We start from the raw sequence: 19,908 nt of genomic DNA on the forward strand, positions 1-19,908 counted from the left end.
CTCAATCAGGTTGCCCATGTCTAGAAAGAGACAATGACCTATACAACAGGGACCAGGATAGACACACCAAGGGACCAGATTCAACATCATAGCAGTGTGTGAATATGTGTGGTTTTGTTTTTTAAGTTTGTAAGTAGACTTTTTATTTTTTGTTTTTTCCTTTTTTTAATTCTTTTTTCCTTGCATATCTCTAATTTCTCTCTTCCCCTTTGATTCTATTATACTATTGTCTATTCTTATTATTAATTTTACTTATTTCATTTTTTCTCTTTTCTCATTTTTTCCTATTTTTCTTTTTGGATCTATATCTTATATTCATTATCACTACATTTTAAATTCATTATTATTATTTTACAGTGGTGCCTCGCATAAAGAACGCCTCGCACAGCGAACGCTGCACACAACGAACTTCATTTCATGATTCATACAACGAACTTCGTTTCACACAACGAAGTCGCCCGAGCTTCCACGACTGCTTCGCCCGAGCTTCCACGATCGCTGCCGATGTATTGCATCCTTCCACGCAGGCACTGCAGGCAGTCGTTAGTCACTGCGCTTAACTTAAGCACATATCGCGGCAATCGTTCTTCATTACGAATTAAATCACGCACGTATCACGGCAGTCGTCCTTTTAAGTTAAACTCAATACACTGTATCCGGATTCAGCTGAAGCAAACAGGATCAACGATCTTTACTCCGATACTCTTGTCCATTATTTCCGGCAGATGTTGGAGAAAAGAGAAAAACAAACGACTTTGGACAGGTTTTTCATGAAACCATCAGCCAAAAAGCAGAAAATGGATGAAGATGTGCAAGATTCGGTAGACTCTACTTAGTCTGTCTTAAAATTAAAAAAATGTGTGTTTTTTTTTTAAAAAAAATTATGTTTTTAGATGTATCTAAATAAAAATAATAACAAAAAATTTATCTTTTTTTATGTCATCTTAGCATATTTTATGCTACAGAACGAATTATTTTTTTTAACATGTATTGTTATGGGAAAACGCGTTTCACATAATGAACTTTTCGCATAACAAACTTGCTCCTGGAACGAATTAAGTTCGTTGTGTGAGGCACCACTGTACTTATTTTCTGTTTTCTCATATAACTACTTTTTTTATTTTATTTTTATATATATATATTTTTATTGATTTTACACAGAGAGGAATTGAGAGGGATAGAGAGCTAGAAACGTCAATGAGAGAGAAACATCAACCAGCTGCTTCTTGCACACCCCCCATTGGGGATGTGCCCGCAACCAATGCACATGCCCTTGACTGGAATCGAAGCCTGGAACCTTCAGTCCACAGGCCGACGCTCTATCCAGTGAGCCAAACTGGTTTCGGCATGTAACTACTTCTTTAAGCTTTCTCCTTGCCTCCATATATCCATTTTTATTTTTATTTTTTTCTTACTTCATCCTCTTTCTTTATATTCCCTCTAAATGTTTGGTCACATGTCTTTTAGTATTCTGTTTATTTTTTCTTTGCTTTGCTTTCTCCTTTTCCTTTTTAGTCTTTTTTTATTTGTTCCTATTGTGTCTTTTGTTCTGTTGGCATCTGTATGACAGCTGGCACAACAATGTTGGCGTTGAATCTCACTGACAACAAGTCAGAAGGGAGATCTCTTCCATGAATGGGACATCAACAATCAAGTCCCAATTACAACAGGAGAACCCAAATAATACACACAAGGAGCATTCCTAGAGCATTCAGCTCAGATGAACAAAGAGATTATACCACTGGATCCCTCAAGACACATTCTACATAAGGCTATTCCACAAACAGTTAGCATTAACAGTTCTATCAAATACATAGAAACAAATGTAAAAAGACAGCTAAAATGGGGAGACAAAGAACCCCCCAAATGAAGGAAAAGAAGTAATTCCCAGAAAAAGAACTAAATGAGATGGAGGCAAGGTACCTATCAGACATAGAATTCAAAGCAATGTTTATTTAAAAAAAAAAAAATGCTTAAAGAATTTACTACAAATTGCAAAAGCATAAAAAGGGAAATACAGGCCATGAATAAGAACCAGACAGAAATGAAAAATGAGACCAGGTGTACCGCTTAATACAGATTTTTTCAATAGAAGAAGTTACACATATGTTGATATATACACAATTTGATATGTATGCTATTTTGTTGTATTGACAGCAAGGTTCAAAACTTCATATATCAAATTTTCTGAAGGTGTTAACATCAGAGACATTTTTGCACTTAAAAATATCCAATTTTGAGACAAAAAAAAAAGAGAGCATTTGTTGGAAGTTTTAATTCATTATTTTGAAGAAAAGTGCTGTTGAAAGTTATTATATACTTTGGGAAGCTTATAATGAACATACTCCATCTTCAGATACTTGAAAATGCTGGTTTAAATGCTTTAAAAGTGATGATTTCGATGTTAAAGTCAAAGAATGTCCAGGTCAACCAAAAAACTTTGAAGACCAATAATTATAAGCATTATTTGATTAAGATGCTTGTCAAACTCAAAAACAACTTTCAGAAAGATTAAACAATGCTCAGCAAACAATTTCTAATCATTTACAAGCAATGGGGACGTTTTCAAAGGAAGGAAAGTGGGTGCCACATCAACTGAACAAAAGACAAATGGAAAACCGATAACTCATCAGTAAAAAGTTGCTTCAACAGCACAAAAGAAAGTCTTTTTTGCATCAAATTGTGACAGGTGATGAAAAGTGGTTTTATTTTGAGAATCCCAAATGCACAAATCATGGGTTGATCCAGGTCAACCATCAACATTGACTGCGAGGCCAAATCACTTTGGGAAGAAAACAATGTTCTACGTTTGGTGGGATCAGGAAGGTGTGGTGTATTATGAGCTTCTAAAACCAGGTGAAATCGTTAATACTGATCGATAATGACAACAAGTAATCAATTTAAATCACCTTTTGATTGTGAAAGGACCAGAATGGGCTAGAAGACATGGTAAAGTAATTTTGCTTTATGATAACTCACCATCACACACTTCAAAACCAGTTAAAGACACGTTAAAAGATCTTGCCTGGGAAGTATTAACACACCCGATATATTCAACAGACCTTGCTCCTTTATATTACCACTTCTTCCAATCAATGGCCCATGCACTTTCTGAGAAGTACTTCAAAACATATGAAGAAGTGGAAAATTGGGTCTCTGAATGGCTTACCTCAAAACAAGAAAAGTTCTATTGGGACAGTATCCACAAATTACCTATGATGGGGAAAATATGTATCTAGCAATGGACATTACTTTGAATAAAGCACTTTTGGTGTTTCTCTTGAAATTGTCGTGTTTTCTTTGATTAGAAAATTTGCATTATTAACCAGTATATCTGGTATATCTGACAACAAGAATATACTGAAAGAAATTAAAAGTAGACTGGATTAAGCAAATAATTGAATCAACAATTTGAAAGACAAGGTAGAAGTAAATACACAATTATAGCACAAAATAGAAGAAATAATTACGAAGCAGGAAGATAGCTTAAGGGAACTCTGGGAAAACATGATATGTAACAACAACCGCATTATAGGAATACCAGAAAGAAAAGAAGAAGAGCAAGGTACAGAGAATTTGTTTAAAGAAATCATGAGAGAAATATTCCCCAATCTAGTGAAGGAAAATGTCACAGGAGTTCAGGAAGCACAGAGTCCCAACAAAGATGAGCCCAAAGAGACCCACACCTAGACACATCATACTTAAAATGTCAAATGTTCATGACAAAGAAAGAATCTTAAAGGCAGCAAGAAAGACACAAAAATATCTACAAAGGAATTCCCTATTAGAATGTCAGATGACTTCTCACCAGAAACACTACAGGCCAGAAGGGAGAGGTGTGAAGTACTCCAAATAATGAAAAGCAAATGCCTAAATCCAAGACTACTGTATCCAGTAAGGCTATCATTTAAAATTGAAGGTGAAATAAAATACTTTCCAGACAAAAATAGGTTGAAGGATTATTACCATCAAACCAACAATGCAAAAAATGTTAAAGTGGGGGAGGGAAGAAGGAGGAGGAAGAAAAAGAAAAGAAAAGAAGATAAAAACATAGGCATCCTATATAATAAAGTGAAAACATGCTAATTGCCCATCACCTTCTCACAAAGATAGCGGCATCCACAGCCAATAAGGAGGGAATACGCTAATTGACTGCCATGCCCTCAAAGATGGTGGCACCCACAGCCACAAGATGGCGGCACCCAGTCACTTCAGCCTCACCATGGCGACAGACATGTTGCACAGCCAGGCCCATCCCAGGCGGGTCTGGCCACTCAGCGCACCTACTTCCAGAGTCCCCCAGTCCCGTCAGCCCCCCAGGCACCCAGGTTTGGCCCAAGGCACAGGCAAACCTCGGATTGCAGCTGCCCAGCCGATAACTGAGACACAGGCAAGCCTTGCATAGCTTCCCAGGGCCAGCCCAAGGTGCTGGACGGCCTTGGATGGCAGCTGCCCAGCTGATGCCTGAGGTGCAGGCAAACCTCAGGTGGCAGCTGCCCGGCCAATGCCCGAGGCACAGGCAATCCTCGGTAATGGCTTCCCAGCACCCAAGGGCTGGCTTGAGGCACAGGCAAACCTCAGATGGCAGCTGCCTGGCCGCCAGGGGTATCTGAGGCTCAGGTAACCAGGCTGGCCTAGGCTTGTGCTGCCGGCAGTGGCAACAGCAGAGGTTTGATGGGGACATTACCTTCCCCTGATCACCGGGTCACCTCCTGCCACTGAGGGCTCTTGGACTATGAGACTGCCAGGACGGGCTGAGGGATCCCCACTCCAGTGCATGAATTTTCATGCACGAGGCCTCTAGTAAAGAAAATAAAAATGGTAATAAAGAGCTATCAATAATAATCTTAAATGAAAATGAATTAAATCTTCCAGTCATTTACTATACTACCCAATGTAATCTAAAGATTCATCGCAATCCCTATTAAAACACTAATGGTATACTTCACAGAGCTAGAACAAACACTCCAAAAATGGATATCCAATCTAATAAAAGAGTAATATGCAAATTGACCATCACTCCAACACAAAATATGGCTGCCCCCATGTGGTCAAAGATGACTGCCCCCACGTGGACACAAGATGGCCAGCAGGGAAGGGCAGTTGCGAGGGACCAGGTTTGCAAGGGAGGGCAGTTGGGGGTGACTGGGCCTGCAGGGAAGGGCAGTTGCAAGGGACTAAGCCTGCAGGGAAGGGAAGTTAGGGGTGACCAAGCCTGCAGGGGAGGCAGTTAGGGACAATCAGGCTGGCAGTGAAACAATTAGACATGAATCAGGCTGGCAGGGGAGTAGTTAGGGGGTGAGTAGGCTGGCAGGCAGAAGCAGTTAGGGGCAATCAGGAAGGCAGGCAGGTGAGCAGTTGGGAGCCAGCAGTCCTGGATTGGGATAGGGATGTCCAACTTCCCAGAAGTATTGGCCTAAATGGGCAGTCGGACATCCCTCAAGGGGTCCCAGATTAGAGAGGGTGCAGGCCTGGCTGAGGGATACACACCCCTGTGCACAAATTTCTTGCACTGTACTTCTAGTGGAACCATAACAGATCCAGAATAGCTACAGCAATCTTGAGAAAGAAGAACAAAGTAGGAGGAATCACAATACTGGATATCAAACTATTCTAACAAAGTCATTGTAACTAAAACAGCCTACAGGCAGACAGATTAATGGATCAGAACATAAACCCAAGAAAATGAACCACACCATTATGATCAATTAATATTTGACAAAAAAGGCAAGAACATACAATGGAGTAAAGACGGTCTCTTCAACAAATGGTGCTGGGAAAACTAGAAAGACACATGTAAAAAGATGAAACTAAATCATCAACTTACATCATACACGAGAATAAACTAAAAGTGGATGAAAACCTTAAATGTAAGGCATAAAACCATAAGAATCTCAGAGGAGAACATAGGTAGTAAAATTTCAGACATCTCAAGAAGCAGTATGTCTATGGATACATTTCCTAGGCCAAAGGAAACTAGAAGAAAATAAACAAATGGATCTACCTAAAAATAAAAAGCTTCTGCAGAGTAAAAGAAACAACCATCAGAATGAAAAGGAAATCCACTGAATAGGAGAACATATTTGTCAATGATACATCTGGTAAGGGGTTAGTATCCAAAATATGTAAAATACTCATATAACTCAATAATAATAATTTAAAAAAAAAGACAAACAAGGCAATCCAATTAAAAAATGGGCAGTAGACCTGAATAAACATTTCTCTCCAAAGAGGACATACAAATGGTCAAGAGACATATGAAAAAATGCTCAAATTCACTGATCATCAGAGAAATGCAAATTAAAGGCACAATGAGATATCAACTCACACCTGTCAGAATGGCTGTTATAAAAAAATGAACAAACAAATGCAGGCAAGGATGTGGAGAAAAGGGATCACTAGTTCACTGATGATGAGAATGCATATTGGTGCAGCCACTATGGAAAGCAGTATGCAGAAAAATGAAAATCAGAACTTCGCTTTGACCCAGTGATCTCACTTCCTGGAATATATCTTTAGTGTTCCAAAACACTAATCAGAAAGGTTATATTTATATACCCCTTCATTCATAACAGCATTATTTACAATAGCTAAGATTTGGAAACAGCCCAAGTGCCCATCAGTGGATGAGTAGATATTCCATTATTGTGTAAATGTCATGGGGCATTTATACAATAATGGAATACTTTGCAGCTATACAAAAATGGAATACTATGCAGTTGTACAAAAAAAAAAACAACAAAAAAAAAAAACGGACAGCAAGGATGGACCTGAAAAATATTATACTAAGTGAAATAAACCAATCTGAGAAATACAAGAATAACATGATCTCACTTATTTGTGGAATCTAATAAACAGGATGAACTGACCAACAAAATAAGACCGGAAGCATTGAGCCATACATCAGACTGGCATACCTTGATGTGGGGATGGGGAGATGAGAAGAGATAAATCAAAGAACTTAAATACTTATATGCATATCCTATGGACACAGGCTACAGGGTAGTGAAGACCTGGGGAGATGGGTAGGGGCTGGGAGGAGAGGAGGAAGGGGGGGAAGGGAACATATCTATAATACTGTCACCAATAAAAATATATTAATGTGTGCGTGTGTGTATAAACACACACATATGTATGCATATGTGTATATTCTAAAAAACATGAAGAACTGAAAAATCTAAATAAAGTAATCAACAGTAAGAAAATTTCAAGTCATTAAAAACCTCTCAAAAAGTAATAGTCCAGGACCAGATGGATTCAGTGAATTCTACAAAACATTCAAAGAAAATATAATACCTATCCTTTTCACTCTTCCAAAATATTAAAAAAAAAAAAAAAAAAAAGAAGCAAAAATTCCTATCTCGTTTTACAAGGCCAACATTACCCTGATACCAAAAGCAGGTAAGGAAAACATATACACACTGAAATTATAGGCCAATATCCCTAATGAATATAGATGCAAAAATCCTAAACAATTAACTAGCAAACTGAATATTATAATACATTGAAAATATAATATATCACAATTAATGGGGTTCAGTCCAGGGGTGCAAAGATGGTTCAATATATAGAAATTGATGAATATGATATGCCACATTAACAAAATAAGCAATAACTATCATATGATCATACTAAAAAATACAGAAAAACATTTGATAAGATACAACATTCATTTATGACTAAAAAAACTCAACAAAATGTGCATAGAGGAATTTATTTAAACATAATGAAGACTATATATACTCAATGGTAAAAAATTGAAAGCTTTTTCCAAGATCAAGAACAATACAAGGATGTCCACTTTCACCAAATAATACTGGCTGTACCTAGCCAGATCAATTTAGTAAGAAAAAGAAATAAAAGGCATCCAAATTGGGAAGGAAGAAGTAAAATAGTCATCTTTTGCAGAGGACATAATCCTATCTAATGAAGAGGGAATATGCTAATTGACCGTCCGACCCTCACAAAGATAGAAGCAACCATAGCCAATAAGGAGAGAATATGGCAATTGACTGTCACACGCTCATAGATGGTGGCACCCACAGTCACAAGATGACGGCGCCTAGTCCCCTCTGCCCCACCAGGGTGGTGTGCGCGCCGCATAGCCGGGCCTCCCCCAGGCGGGTCTGACCACTCTGCAAGCCTGCCTCCGGAGCCCCCCAGTCCTCTCAGCCCCAACTCCACCCCCACCCAGCTACCCAGGGCCAACCCAAAGCTGGCCAAGGTTTGCACTGCCAGCAGTGGCAGCAGCATCACCTTTCCCTGATCGCTGGGTCACCTCCCACTCCTTAAGGCTCCCACACTGTGAGAGGGGTCAGGCTGGGCTAAGGGACCCCTCTCCAGTGCGTGAATTTTCACACACTGGGCTTCTAGTTCTTTATAAACTATTAGAAACAACAAATAAGTACAATAAAGTCGCAGGACACAGAATCAGTGTAAAAACTAATTGCATTCCTATATACTAACAATTAAATTCATGGGAAAGATAGAAAGAATTCCATTTTGCAATTGCAACAAAAAGAATAAACTATCTAGGAATAAACATAAAGAATATGAAGGACCTATACACTGAAAACTAATTGACACTGTTGAAATAAATTAAAGACAACACAAAGAAATAGTAAGATATTCCATGTTCATGAATTAAAAGCATTAACATAGTTAAAATAGGCATATTATCTAAAGTAGGGGTGTCGAACTCAATCAGAGAAGGGGCCAAAATCTAAAATCCAGCCTAAATCGCGGGCTGAATGGTTTACTGAACAGTCATAAACTGACAATGTCATAAACTGACAGCAGAGTGCAGTGATGACAGCGCGGTGCGGGCCACATTGCAAGGCCTGGCGGGCTGGATTTGGCCTGCGGGCCTTGTGTTTGACACATGTGATCTAAAGCAATATGCAAATCTTATGTAAACCCCATCAAAATCCCAATGGCATTATTCAAAGAAGTAGAACAACAACAACAACAAAAATCCCTAATTTTGTATAGAACCACAGAACACCCTGAATAGCCAAAGCAATTCTGAGAAAAAAAAGAACAAAGCTGCAGGTATCACATTCCCTGATTTCAAGTGATACTACAAAGCTACAATAATCAAAACAGTATGGTATTTGCAAAACAAATAATAAATCAATGCAACAAAACTGAGTCCTAAAATAAACCCTTATGTATAGGCAACTAATTTTCAACAAAGAAGCCATCCTATATAATAAAGAGGTAACATGCAAATTGACCATCACTCCAACCCACAAGGTGGCCACCTCCATGTGGACACAAGATGGCCACCACAAGATGGTTGGCAAAATAGGGCAGTTGGGGAGACCATTTGGGGGCTTCATCTCATTTGATCCTCACAGAAGTCCCGGAGTAGGTAGATTGGAGACTCGGTGGAATCCTATTTTCTTTTCACTAGCCAGGGAACAGGGATTTAGAAAGCTTAGACACTTGTCCCCACTGAAAAGAAGAAAAGGTGGACCTTCAGCCGAAACCGGTTTGGCTCATTGGATAGAGCATCGGCTTGGGGACTGAAGGGTCCCGGGTTCGATTCCGGTCAAGGACATGTACCTTGGTTGCGGGCACATCCCCAGTAGGGGGTGTGCAAGAGGCAGCTGATCGATGACTCACTCTCATCGATGTTTCTAACTTGCTATCTCTCTCCCTTCCTCTCTGTACAAAATCAATAAAATATATATAAAAAAAAAAAAAAGAAAAGAAAAAAAGAAAAGGTGGACCTTCAAAATGACTTTAGGTTTTCTCATTGTGCAGATATAGTCAAATACTGCTGCTGTTATCTATTTTACCCTTTGTTCTCCCTGGATGGTCTACAATAATAATCTGCTTTGTGTTTATGTTTACTGCTGTGTTGCTGAGTATTACCTGAAAGACAAGTGGTGGTCCTTCATTGGGCTGGAAAAAGTTTAGTTACATCAGAAATCAGATCTAATTCAGCAGGTTTATTCATATATATATATATATATATATATATATATATATATATATCTTGCTGGTGCCAACTGCACATGAGTTTTTCAATTTATCATTGTTGAATTTGAATTTGGTTGACACCTCAATTATAGAGAAAGGGCTAATAACGATATTAAAGTATTTCTTCTAATTAATTTATTTTCAATGTACATGAACTTGTACACCAGGTCACTAGTTATCAATAAAACAAGAAATACCTAGTATTATAGAGGTTGTGGAGAAAAGGGGACCCTCATACAGCACTGGTAGAAATTATTTTTTAACGAGGTGCCCAGTGCATAAAATTTGTGCATGGGGGGGGGGGGTCCCTCAGTCCAGCCTGCACCCTCTCCAATCTGGATCCCTCTCACAATCTGGGACCACTGGCTCCTAACTGCTCACCTCCCTGCCTGATCACCCCTAACTGCCTCTGCCTGCTTGCCTGATGCCTAACCGCTCTCTCCTCTTGGCCCGATCCCCCTGCCTAATTGTTCTCCCATCCTGTCTTGATCCCCCTAACTGCTCTCCCTTCCTGACCTGATCCCCCTAACTGCCACCTCTCCCTTCTCCTGTGGCACCAACCTTCTCCCTTCTGCCTTTCCCCATGGCACTGGCTTTCTCCTTTCTGCCTTTTCCAGTCTGCCTTCTCCCATGGCCTCTGCAAAAGGGACCACAGCACTGGACCGGCCCTTGGCCTTGCTGCAGTGGCTTTGTGTAGGACATCCAGAAGACAGCCAGTATAATTACCATATTACCCTTTTATTAGTATAGATTATTTAAGATTAAATTTATTGTAGTGACACTGATTGATAAAATTATATAGGTTCAAATGTAAAAATCTATGATAAATGACTTACCTGTATATTGCATTGTGTGCTCACAGCCCAAAGTAAAATCTTATTCCAGCACCATCTTTTTGACCACCCTTTATACCATTTACAGTCCCCCTAATCCCATTTCTTCTGGTAACCACCATACTGTTTTCTATGTCTATAAGTTTTGTTCATTTTTCTTTTTTATTCATTTGCTGCTTTCAGTTTTATATACCACCTATGCATGAAATTGTATCATTTTTTTATTTTTCCTGCCTAATTTATTTCACTTAGCATGATATTCTCAAGATCTATTCATGTTTTCATCACTATGAAAAACAGTATAACGGTTCCTCAAAAAATTAAGAATAAAGCTAGCATATGACCCAGCAATCTCTATTCTGGGTATCTACCCTAATAATTTGACAATATTTATGCATGAAGATATATGTACCCCTATGTTCATCATAGCATTATACTTGAAAACAACCTAAGTGTCCTTTGATGGATGAATGAATATAGATGATGTGGTTTATACAGACAATAGAATACTATTCACATTTAGGAGATAAAATAGAAAGCAACAAATGAACAAACAATACAATACTCATAGACACAAACAACAGTATAATGGTTACCTGAGGAGAAAGGGTGTGAGAGGGAGGTTGAAGAGAGTAAAAGATAAAAGAGGTCACATATATGGTGACAAAATGAGAGTAGACTTCAGGTGGTGAGAACAGTGTGCAATATATACATGATGCACTATAGAATTATACACTTGAAAGTTATATAATGTAATTAAATAAATCCATCCCAATATTTAAATTTTAAGTGAAAAAAATTAATGTATTGAACCCTTACTTTGTATAACGGGGTTATGTGAAGCATTTTATATGTATCTTTTAACTCATTTATTTTTTTACTAGAGGCCCAGTGCACGAATTCGTGCACCAATGGGGTCCCTCAGCCTGACTTGTGGGATCAGGTCAAAACTAGCTCTCTGACATCCCTGAAGGGTCTTGGATTACAAGAGGGCACAGGCCAGGCTGAGGGGCCCCACTGGTTCACGATCAGGAGGAGGGACATGAGAGGTTGGCCAGCAGGGGAGGGATCATGGGAGGCTCCAGGACATGTCCAGCCCATCTCACTTAGTCCTGATCATCCGGACCCTAGGAGCAAGTTGACCTACCAGTTGGAGAATCTGCCCCCTGGTGGTCAGTGCACATCCTAGAGAATGGATGAGCAGCCTTAGCATATCATTAGCATATTATGCTTTGATTGGTTGAATGGATGACTGGACCAGACACTTAGCATATTAGGCTTTTATTATATAGAATCATCCGATGCAGATAACTTTTATTAATCTTTATTTTTTTTACAATATTACATATGTCTCCTTTTTTTCCGCATTGACACCCTACTAGCCTGTACCTAACCCCACCCCAGGCCTTCACCACACTACTGTCTGTGTTGATAGGCTCTCTTAACTCATTTAATCCTATAAGGTAGATAATACAATTTATCCACTTTTACCCACATAGGAACTAAGCATCAAAGTACCACAGTTAGTAATATAAAGATCATATTAATATTCATAATCTGGCTCCTCAGACTATGTTCTTAATTATTCTAATACAGGGATAGGGAACCTTTTTACTGTCAAGGGCCATTTGGACATTTATAACATCATTTTCAGGCCATACAAAATTATCAACTTAAAAAATCAGTCTGCTGCCTTGATCAGTTTGGCTCAGTGGATAGAGTGTAGGCCTGTGGACTAAAGGGTCCCTGGTTTGCTTCCAATCAAGGGCATGTATGTTGGTTGCAGGCACATCCCCAGTGGGGAGTATGCAAGAGGCAGCTGATCAATGTTTCCCTCTCATTGATGTTTCTGACTCTCCATCACTCTCCCTTCCTTTCTGTAAAAAAAAAAAAAAAAAAAAAAAAAAAAATCAATCAATAAATACATTTTTTTTTTTAAATTAGTCTGCTATATTTGGTCAAACATTTAACTAACTCATAGATCAAATATATGATGCGTTGGCAGAGCCAGACAAAATGATTTCATGTGCCTTATATGGCCTGTGGATGGACATTCCCCACCACTTCTCTAATATGAGAAAGTGGATGTTAAGTGTATAAAAGTGTAACATGTGCTATGGGATACAATAAAGAGTTATTTTTAGTTTGAAGGGCGAAAGGCACCTCCAGATCAAGCAACATTTTGTTCAGAGCTGAAAGGGGAGAAAATGAAAGAAAAAGAGCACATTATTGTTAACTTGGCTGAATCAGGAAGATATTTCACTTTAAATCTTAATCATATAACAGAAAGAGAAAAGAAATTCAAGAAGAAATGTACTCAAGAAGGAATTGCCAATTGTCATATCAAAATGTTAAGTGAACAGATTTTATAAAGAATTTAGTATGACTGACAGTTATGTCAGGATAATTACTCTCAGGTGCATTTTCAAAAGTAATGGATATTTTAACCAATACACCATTCCTGTCAAAATAAGCATAAATCTAAGTTAGTGAGATATAATAGTGGGTAAATTATCGACTAATTTAACAGTTCTAAAATTTTAAAAGAGAAAACCATTTTTATTTTAATCTTCAGAATAACATGACTAAAGGTAGATACCTATTTTTTCAGGCTTGAGTAGCTTGAAAGAGACTGTTGAGGTTCCTTTGCCACCTGACTTAGTTGTGACAATTATGTCTCCTTTGTCATTTTTGGCTTGTCCAACTCGACATACTATTTTACTTGCAGACATCCATTCTGCTGTCAGGAGGCAATTATGTCCACAAATTGCCAAACCTGGAAGAAAAAAAAAAAAAAAAAAAAAAAAGCATGCAAAGTTTAAAACAACAATGATAAGAGTTAATCATGTATATTACATAAAAATACAATTCTACTTTCTTCACTTAGTAATACCAGGCCTTTTGAAGAACTGAGAAATAAATCTAGAAATAATATTTCTTTGTTCCTTTATTTCTGTTATTGAAAACTAGAGGCCCAGTGCACGAATTCATGCACAGGTGGGGTATGCCGGCCTGCCCCAAGAGAGGCCCATTGTTCCAAGCCAACAGAGGGATGAGGGGACATGGGAGGTTGGCCAGCCAGCCCCACCCCCAATCGGGGTTTTGGGGGCCGAACAGGGGATAGGGCCGGCCAGGAGGAGGGGCGGATTGGGGCCCGGCTCAGGCCAGTTGGCTGCTACAGTGTGGGTCACAGCCACAATTCTTTTCAATCATTCTGGTTATTCTGCCATTCAGGTAGCTGGGCTTTTATATATATATATAGAATAAAGGCCTGGTAAATGAAATTCCTGCATGGGGGACAGCAGTGTCCCTCAGCCCAGCCTGCACCCTCTACAATCTGAGACCCTCTGAGGGATGTCCGACTGCCCATTTAGGCCAGATCCCAGTAGATTCGAGACTAAACAGGCAGTCAGACATCCCTCTCACGATCCAGGACTGCTGGCTCCCAACTGCTCACCTGCCTGCCTTCCTGATTGGCCCTAACCACTTCTGCCTGCCTTCCTGATTGGCCCTAACCACTTCTGCCTACCAGCCTAATCACTCCCCTGCCAGCCTGATTGCCCCTAACTGCCCACCCCTGCAGGCCTGGTAACCCCTAACTGCCCTCCCCTGTAGGACTGTTCCCCCCTCAACTGCTCTCTCCTGCAGGCCTCAGTCCCTCCAACTGCCCTTCCCTGCAGGTCCTGTTGCCCCCAACTTCCCTCCTCTGCCAGCCTGGTCACCACTAACTGCCCTCCCCTGCTGACCTGACCACCCACAACTGCCCTCCCTTGCAGGCCTGGTCCCTCCAAACTGCTCTCCCCTGCTGACCATCTTGTGGTGGCCATCTTGTGCCCACATGGGGGCAGCCATCTTGTGTGTGGGAGTTACAGTCAATTTGCATATTATTCTTTTATTAGATGGGATAGAATAGAGGCCTCGTGCATGGGTGGGGGCCACCTGGTTTGCCTTGGGGTGTCATGGATCAGGATGGGGGTTCCCTTGGGGTATGGGATGGCCTGGGCAAGGAACCTGTGGTGGTTTGCAGGCTGCACACTCCCCCCGGTAACCCAGCATAGGCTCTGGTATCTGGGATTTATTTATCTTCTATAATTCAAACTTGGTAGCCTTGAGTGATCCCAAATCTCCTGCTCACTCCATGGCCAGGCCACGGCCATTTATTTATCTTCTATCATTGAAACTTTGTAACATTGAGTGGAGGCCAGAGCTGGCAAGGGCAGGCAGTAAGCTTGTCTTCCTCCATTGCCGGGGAAACCCAAGCCTCCCTCTTGCTCTCCATGGCCACAGCCATCTTGGTTGGGTTTATTTGCATATTCACTCCTGTTTGGCTGGTGGGTGTGGCTTGTGTGTGTGGTGGAGGTAAGTTAAATTTGCATGCTACTATGTTATTAGATAGGATAGCCAATATTTTTGCAAGTATACCAGTCTCTCTTGATTTTGTCTAAACTTTTTACACTAATACTATATTTAAGACTTCTTTTAGAATATATTTAAGTTTCTTCAAACATCAATGGAATTAGGTTATATAATGCCCATAATAATGAGGAGAAGGTATTCTAGATCAGCGGTCGCCAACCTGTCAGATTACTAGTTGGCAACCACTGTTCCAAAGGTTTCCTTAAGCCAGCAGTTACCCATTTTTCAGACCTCAGGGACAACCAGTAATCTGCGGACCACCAGTTGGCAACTGCTGTTCTAGATTACTTAGACTATGAGAATCTTAAATTACTTTCATTTATATTAGAAAATAATTGCTATTATTAGCAGTCTAAGTTATTGATATAAAATTGTAAAGGATAAATAGATGTATATATCATTCCCTAAAAATATATTTATACTTCTCCCTGAAAGTGATATGCATATACTTTTGCTAGTGTTCAATCATACACGGGTAACAGAATGAACTAAAGTAGATAATTTATTGCAAGCACAGCCTGAAGTCTGGTAAATCCTGTAAATGTTCTCTATTACAGGTTTACAATTTTATTTTTTTATTTCATTATTATTCCTTTAGCAACAATTCACACTGCTTTAGTGTTTTCCTAATGATACTATCAACACATTACATTCTGCTTTCTGGCACGCCAAAAAGGTCAACTCATGCCTGCCATCTCGGACCCAGATTCCATGTAAATTTAGGCAATAACCAAACAGGTAGGCACTGAAAGACTTTAGTGAGGAAGACATGGCCCTGGGCAGAATACCAAAATACCACCATGTGTACACACTGCCAGCTAGTCTACTAACTGATTTCCTCTCTATTTTCCATTTCCACAAAACAGAGTCCAATTCTATCCTGCCTAATAAAAGAGTAATATGCAAATTAACCATCACTCCACTACAGCCAAAGCCACGCCCACCAGCCAATCAGTGTAGATATGCAAATTAACCCCAACCAAGATGGCTGCCACCACAGAGAGCAGGAGGGAGGCTTGGGTTTCCCTGGCAATGGGGGAAGCCAAGCTTTCCACACACCCTGGTAGGCCCAGGCCTCCACTCAAGGCTATAAAGTTTCAATTATGGAAGATAAATCCCCAAAAAAATGGCAGTAGCCACAGAGCTGGAGATAGCAGGCTATGGTTGCCCCCAGCAATGGAGGAAGCCAAGCTTTTCACCTGCCCTGGCTGGCCTAGGCCTCCACTCCAGGCTACAAAGTTTCAATTAGAGAAGGTGAATAAACTCCAACAGAAATGGTTGCCACCACAGAGTGAGCAGAAGACTTGCCTTCGCTCCAGGCTACAAAGTTTCAACTGTAGAAGATAAATATATCCCAGATACCAGGGCCTTCGCTTAGGTCGCCGGGGGCCATGGCCGGCTGCAAATCACCACAGGCTCCTCACCTAGGCCACTCTACGCCCCAAGGAAACCCCAACCCTAATCTGGGACCCTTCAGGGCAAACCAGTTACTCCCACCCATGCACTCTATGCAGGGGAGCAATTAGACATCAATCAGACTGGCAGGGCAGTGGTTAGGGGGTGATCTGGCTGGCAGGCAGAAATGGTTAGGGGCAATCAGGAAGGCAGGCAGGTGAGCACCTGGAGCCAGCAATCCTGGATTGTGCCCTAAATGGGCAGTCGAATATCCCTCAAAGGGTCCCAGATTGGAGAGGGTGCAGGCTAGGCTGAGGGACAACCCCCGCCCCAGGCACAAATTTCATGCACCGGGCCTCTAGAATATATATAAAAGGCTAATATGCAAAGTGTCCTCTCAGGAGTTTGACTAAGTCAGTGTTTTTCAACCTTTTTTGGGCAAAGGCACACTTGTTTCATGAAAAAAATCACGAGGCACACCACCATTAGAAAATGTTAAAAAATTTAACTCTGTGCCTATATTGACTATATATAAAGTAATTCTCTTGAATAGGAATCAAATAAACACAAAGAAAGTATTTTATAATTACTTTATTATGAAATATTAAGTAAACAAAATAGTGAAAAATTATAAAATTCTTGTCTTGTCTGCACCTACGGCACACCAGGCAACATCTCGCGGCACACTAGTGTGCCACGGAACAGGGGTTGAAAAACGCTGGACTAAGTAACTGGGAGGTCAATTGTTCACTATGACGTATGCTGACCACCAGGGGTGGCGCAGAATGAAGGCAGGCTCAGCCGACAGCCAGAAGGCCCCAATCGGCCCTGATCGCCAACCAGACCTAGGGACCTATCCATGCACAAATTTCAGTCACCAGGTCTCTAGTATAATAAATATTTATGAAAAAAAATAAACCAATATGTGGCATAGACCCCGACACTTCACATTTTCTTTTCTTATTAGATAGAGTGTACCGTATTTTTCGGACCATAAGACGCACTTTTTTTCCCCCAGAAGTGGGGGGAAAAAGTCCCTGTGTCTTATGGTCCAAATATAGCCCATACATATACTGTAAAAAAAAAGTTTTTTACTTGCCCGACTCTGTGTGGTCTCTGTGTGCTTGCCCGGCTCTAAAATGGTTCTAAATGCTGCTGTTTACTTTACAGGGTTGATTACATGTGTTTATGACTGTGATGTTGGGTTTTAATGCACATAAAATATTTTAGGACACTATTTGTTTCAGAATCTTTTTTTCTTCATTTCCCTTCTCTAAAAACTGGTGCGTCTTATGGTCCGGTGCGTCTTATGGTCCGAAAAATACGGTATATTGTTCAGCAGTCAAGTTTGATAAATGCTAACTTTTTTTCCCCCAGAAACATATGCCTAAGGGGGATATTCATGATCTGTTACATCTTAAAGCACTATTTAGTAAGAATGTTATATTAATAGTAAAGGAATAAAAAACAACTACATTTTTAAGACATCCATTAAATAATGAATTTTAGAGATTCCCCTAAAACATTTATTATTTATTCATGTATGAAATTTTGTCTTACTAATAAAGCACTTAAAGGATTAAGGTTTCTGTTGGTTTTTAAAATATGTAATGACATTTATACATTTTTAAATGCATTCAGAATTCAAAATTATTTTTTTCCAAAATGGGAATGTATTAGATATCTTTCCTGTTAATTTTTGCTACAAAAAAAAATTAAATAATTTTAAAAAACTGAGACTAGATGGTGTGGCTCAGTGGTTGAGCACTGATTGACCCATGAACAAGGAAGTCACAATTCAATTCATGGTCAAGGCACATGCCTAAATTGCGGGTTTGATCCCTAGTAGAGGCAGGAGGCAGCTGATCAATGATTCTCTCTCATCATTGATGTTTCTAACTCTCTCTTACTTTCCCTTCCTCTCTCTGAAATCAATAAAAACATATTTTTAAAAGAAAGATTGAAAGCATCTCTGGAACTCCTTCCCATCTCCAAGATAAGCACTGTGAAATACTTCAATGAATATTTGCTCAAATAATTTTTAAGCATACATAAATCAGTCTGTTTATTTTTTAAATGAATGGAAAGTGCTTAAAATTACAAACTGTTTAATTTTAGATAACAGACATTTTGATATCACTCTGGGCAATATGTAAGTTAATATTTTTTTAATTTTACTATTTTAAAAATGTTCTTGTGATTTTAAATACTAACTCACTTCAGAAAGCAGAAAAACTGAACAACAAATGTCAGGGCTCAATGTAAAGTGATTCCTAATATAAGTTACCTGCTAGAGCACTACCTTATGATTAAAACTAAGGAATGGGAACAACTATCATCCACAGAGACATGAAGTCTGGAAAACATGTTCAGATGAGCAAACATGGATAAATATTCATAATGGTACAAGTGAAAAACTATTCCCCAAAAAAATAGTAGATTTATGTGGTCATAGCTGCTACCAGTGTTCCTCTGATTTAATATATATTCTTCATTTTAACTAAAATAAAATTAATAATAATATAATTTTAAACATAGATTCAAATGGATCATTTAAAATGTCATGAAAATTAAATAGGATCATAAGACCAATTCTTAATTTTGTAAGCACTTTTGCTAAGTTACTGAAAGCTAAGAAACCTGTTTCATGAAATATAATAACATCTTTTTTTAAAGTAACTTGTAGAATTCCAAATAAAGTGTTTGTATAGTGTTTTACTTGGCTAGTGTAGCTATCATCTGAGTTAAAAACACAAATAATTTAGTAGGTTAAGTTTGCTTTTTTTAAAAATGGTTTCTTGGCAATTCATATGCAGGTTGAAAGCTGAATTAACAAGTTTTATAAAAGTAATACACATTTAGTCAAATATGAATAGCATTATCAAAAACTAAAGCAAGATTAAAAATTACATAGACTAGTAACCATCATTTTCAGGAGCTCACAATGACTGCCTACTAAAATGTGGGATGTAACCTATGGCCTCTTTTCATACCTTCTGGGGATTTTTCCCCTGTGGGTAAAGAAAATTCTGGAATGAGCTATATAAAAAACCAAGACATAGGATTAGATAAGACTATCTTCATAAGAATAAATGTGATTTATTTACTGAAGAATCAACAATTATAACTAGAGAAACAGTATAAAGTGTTACATTTAAATAACACTAGCAAAAAGAATTATCTGGGATGTGCAAAATGTAGTTATTAATCATAGTGTGGAGCTTCAAAAGGAGTTTCTGGATGGCCAAAAAACAATCTATAGATCAGAAGCTATAAT

General features: G+C 39.2%; 1 protein-coding gene across 6 annotated transcripts in view; it reads right to left on the reverse strand.

Annotated features, from left to right (window-relative positions):
• EXOC2 (exocyst complex component 2) overlaps window positions 1-19,908 on the reverse strand; it is a 232,775-nt gene that overhangs the window by 179,953 nt on the left and 32,914 nt on the right. For all 6 annotated transcript variants that reach the window (XM_084873313.1, XM_084873310.1, XM_084873311.1 and 3 more), the window contains one exon: window positions 13,420-13,596. In XM_084873313.1, coding sequence (XP_084729439.1) covers window positions 13,420-13,596 — 177 coding nt within the window. The remainder of the gene's footprint in view (window positions 1-13,419; window positions 13,597-19,908) is intronic.

Source organism: Pipistrellus hanaki, assembly GCF_964339955.1.
Source record: "Pipistrellus hanaki genome assembly, chromosome: 2".
Taxonomy (NCBI): Eukaryota; Metazoa; Chordata; class Mammalia; order Chiroptera; family Vespertilionidae; genus Pipistrellus; species Pipistrellus hanaki.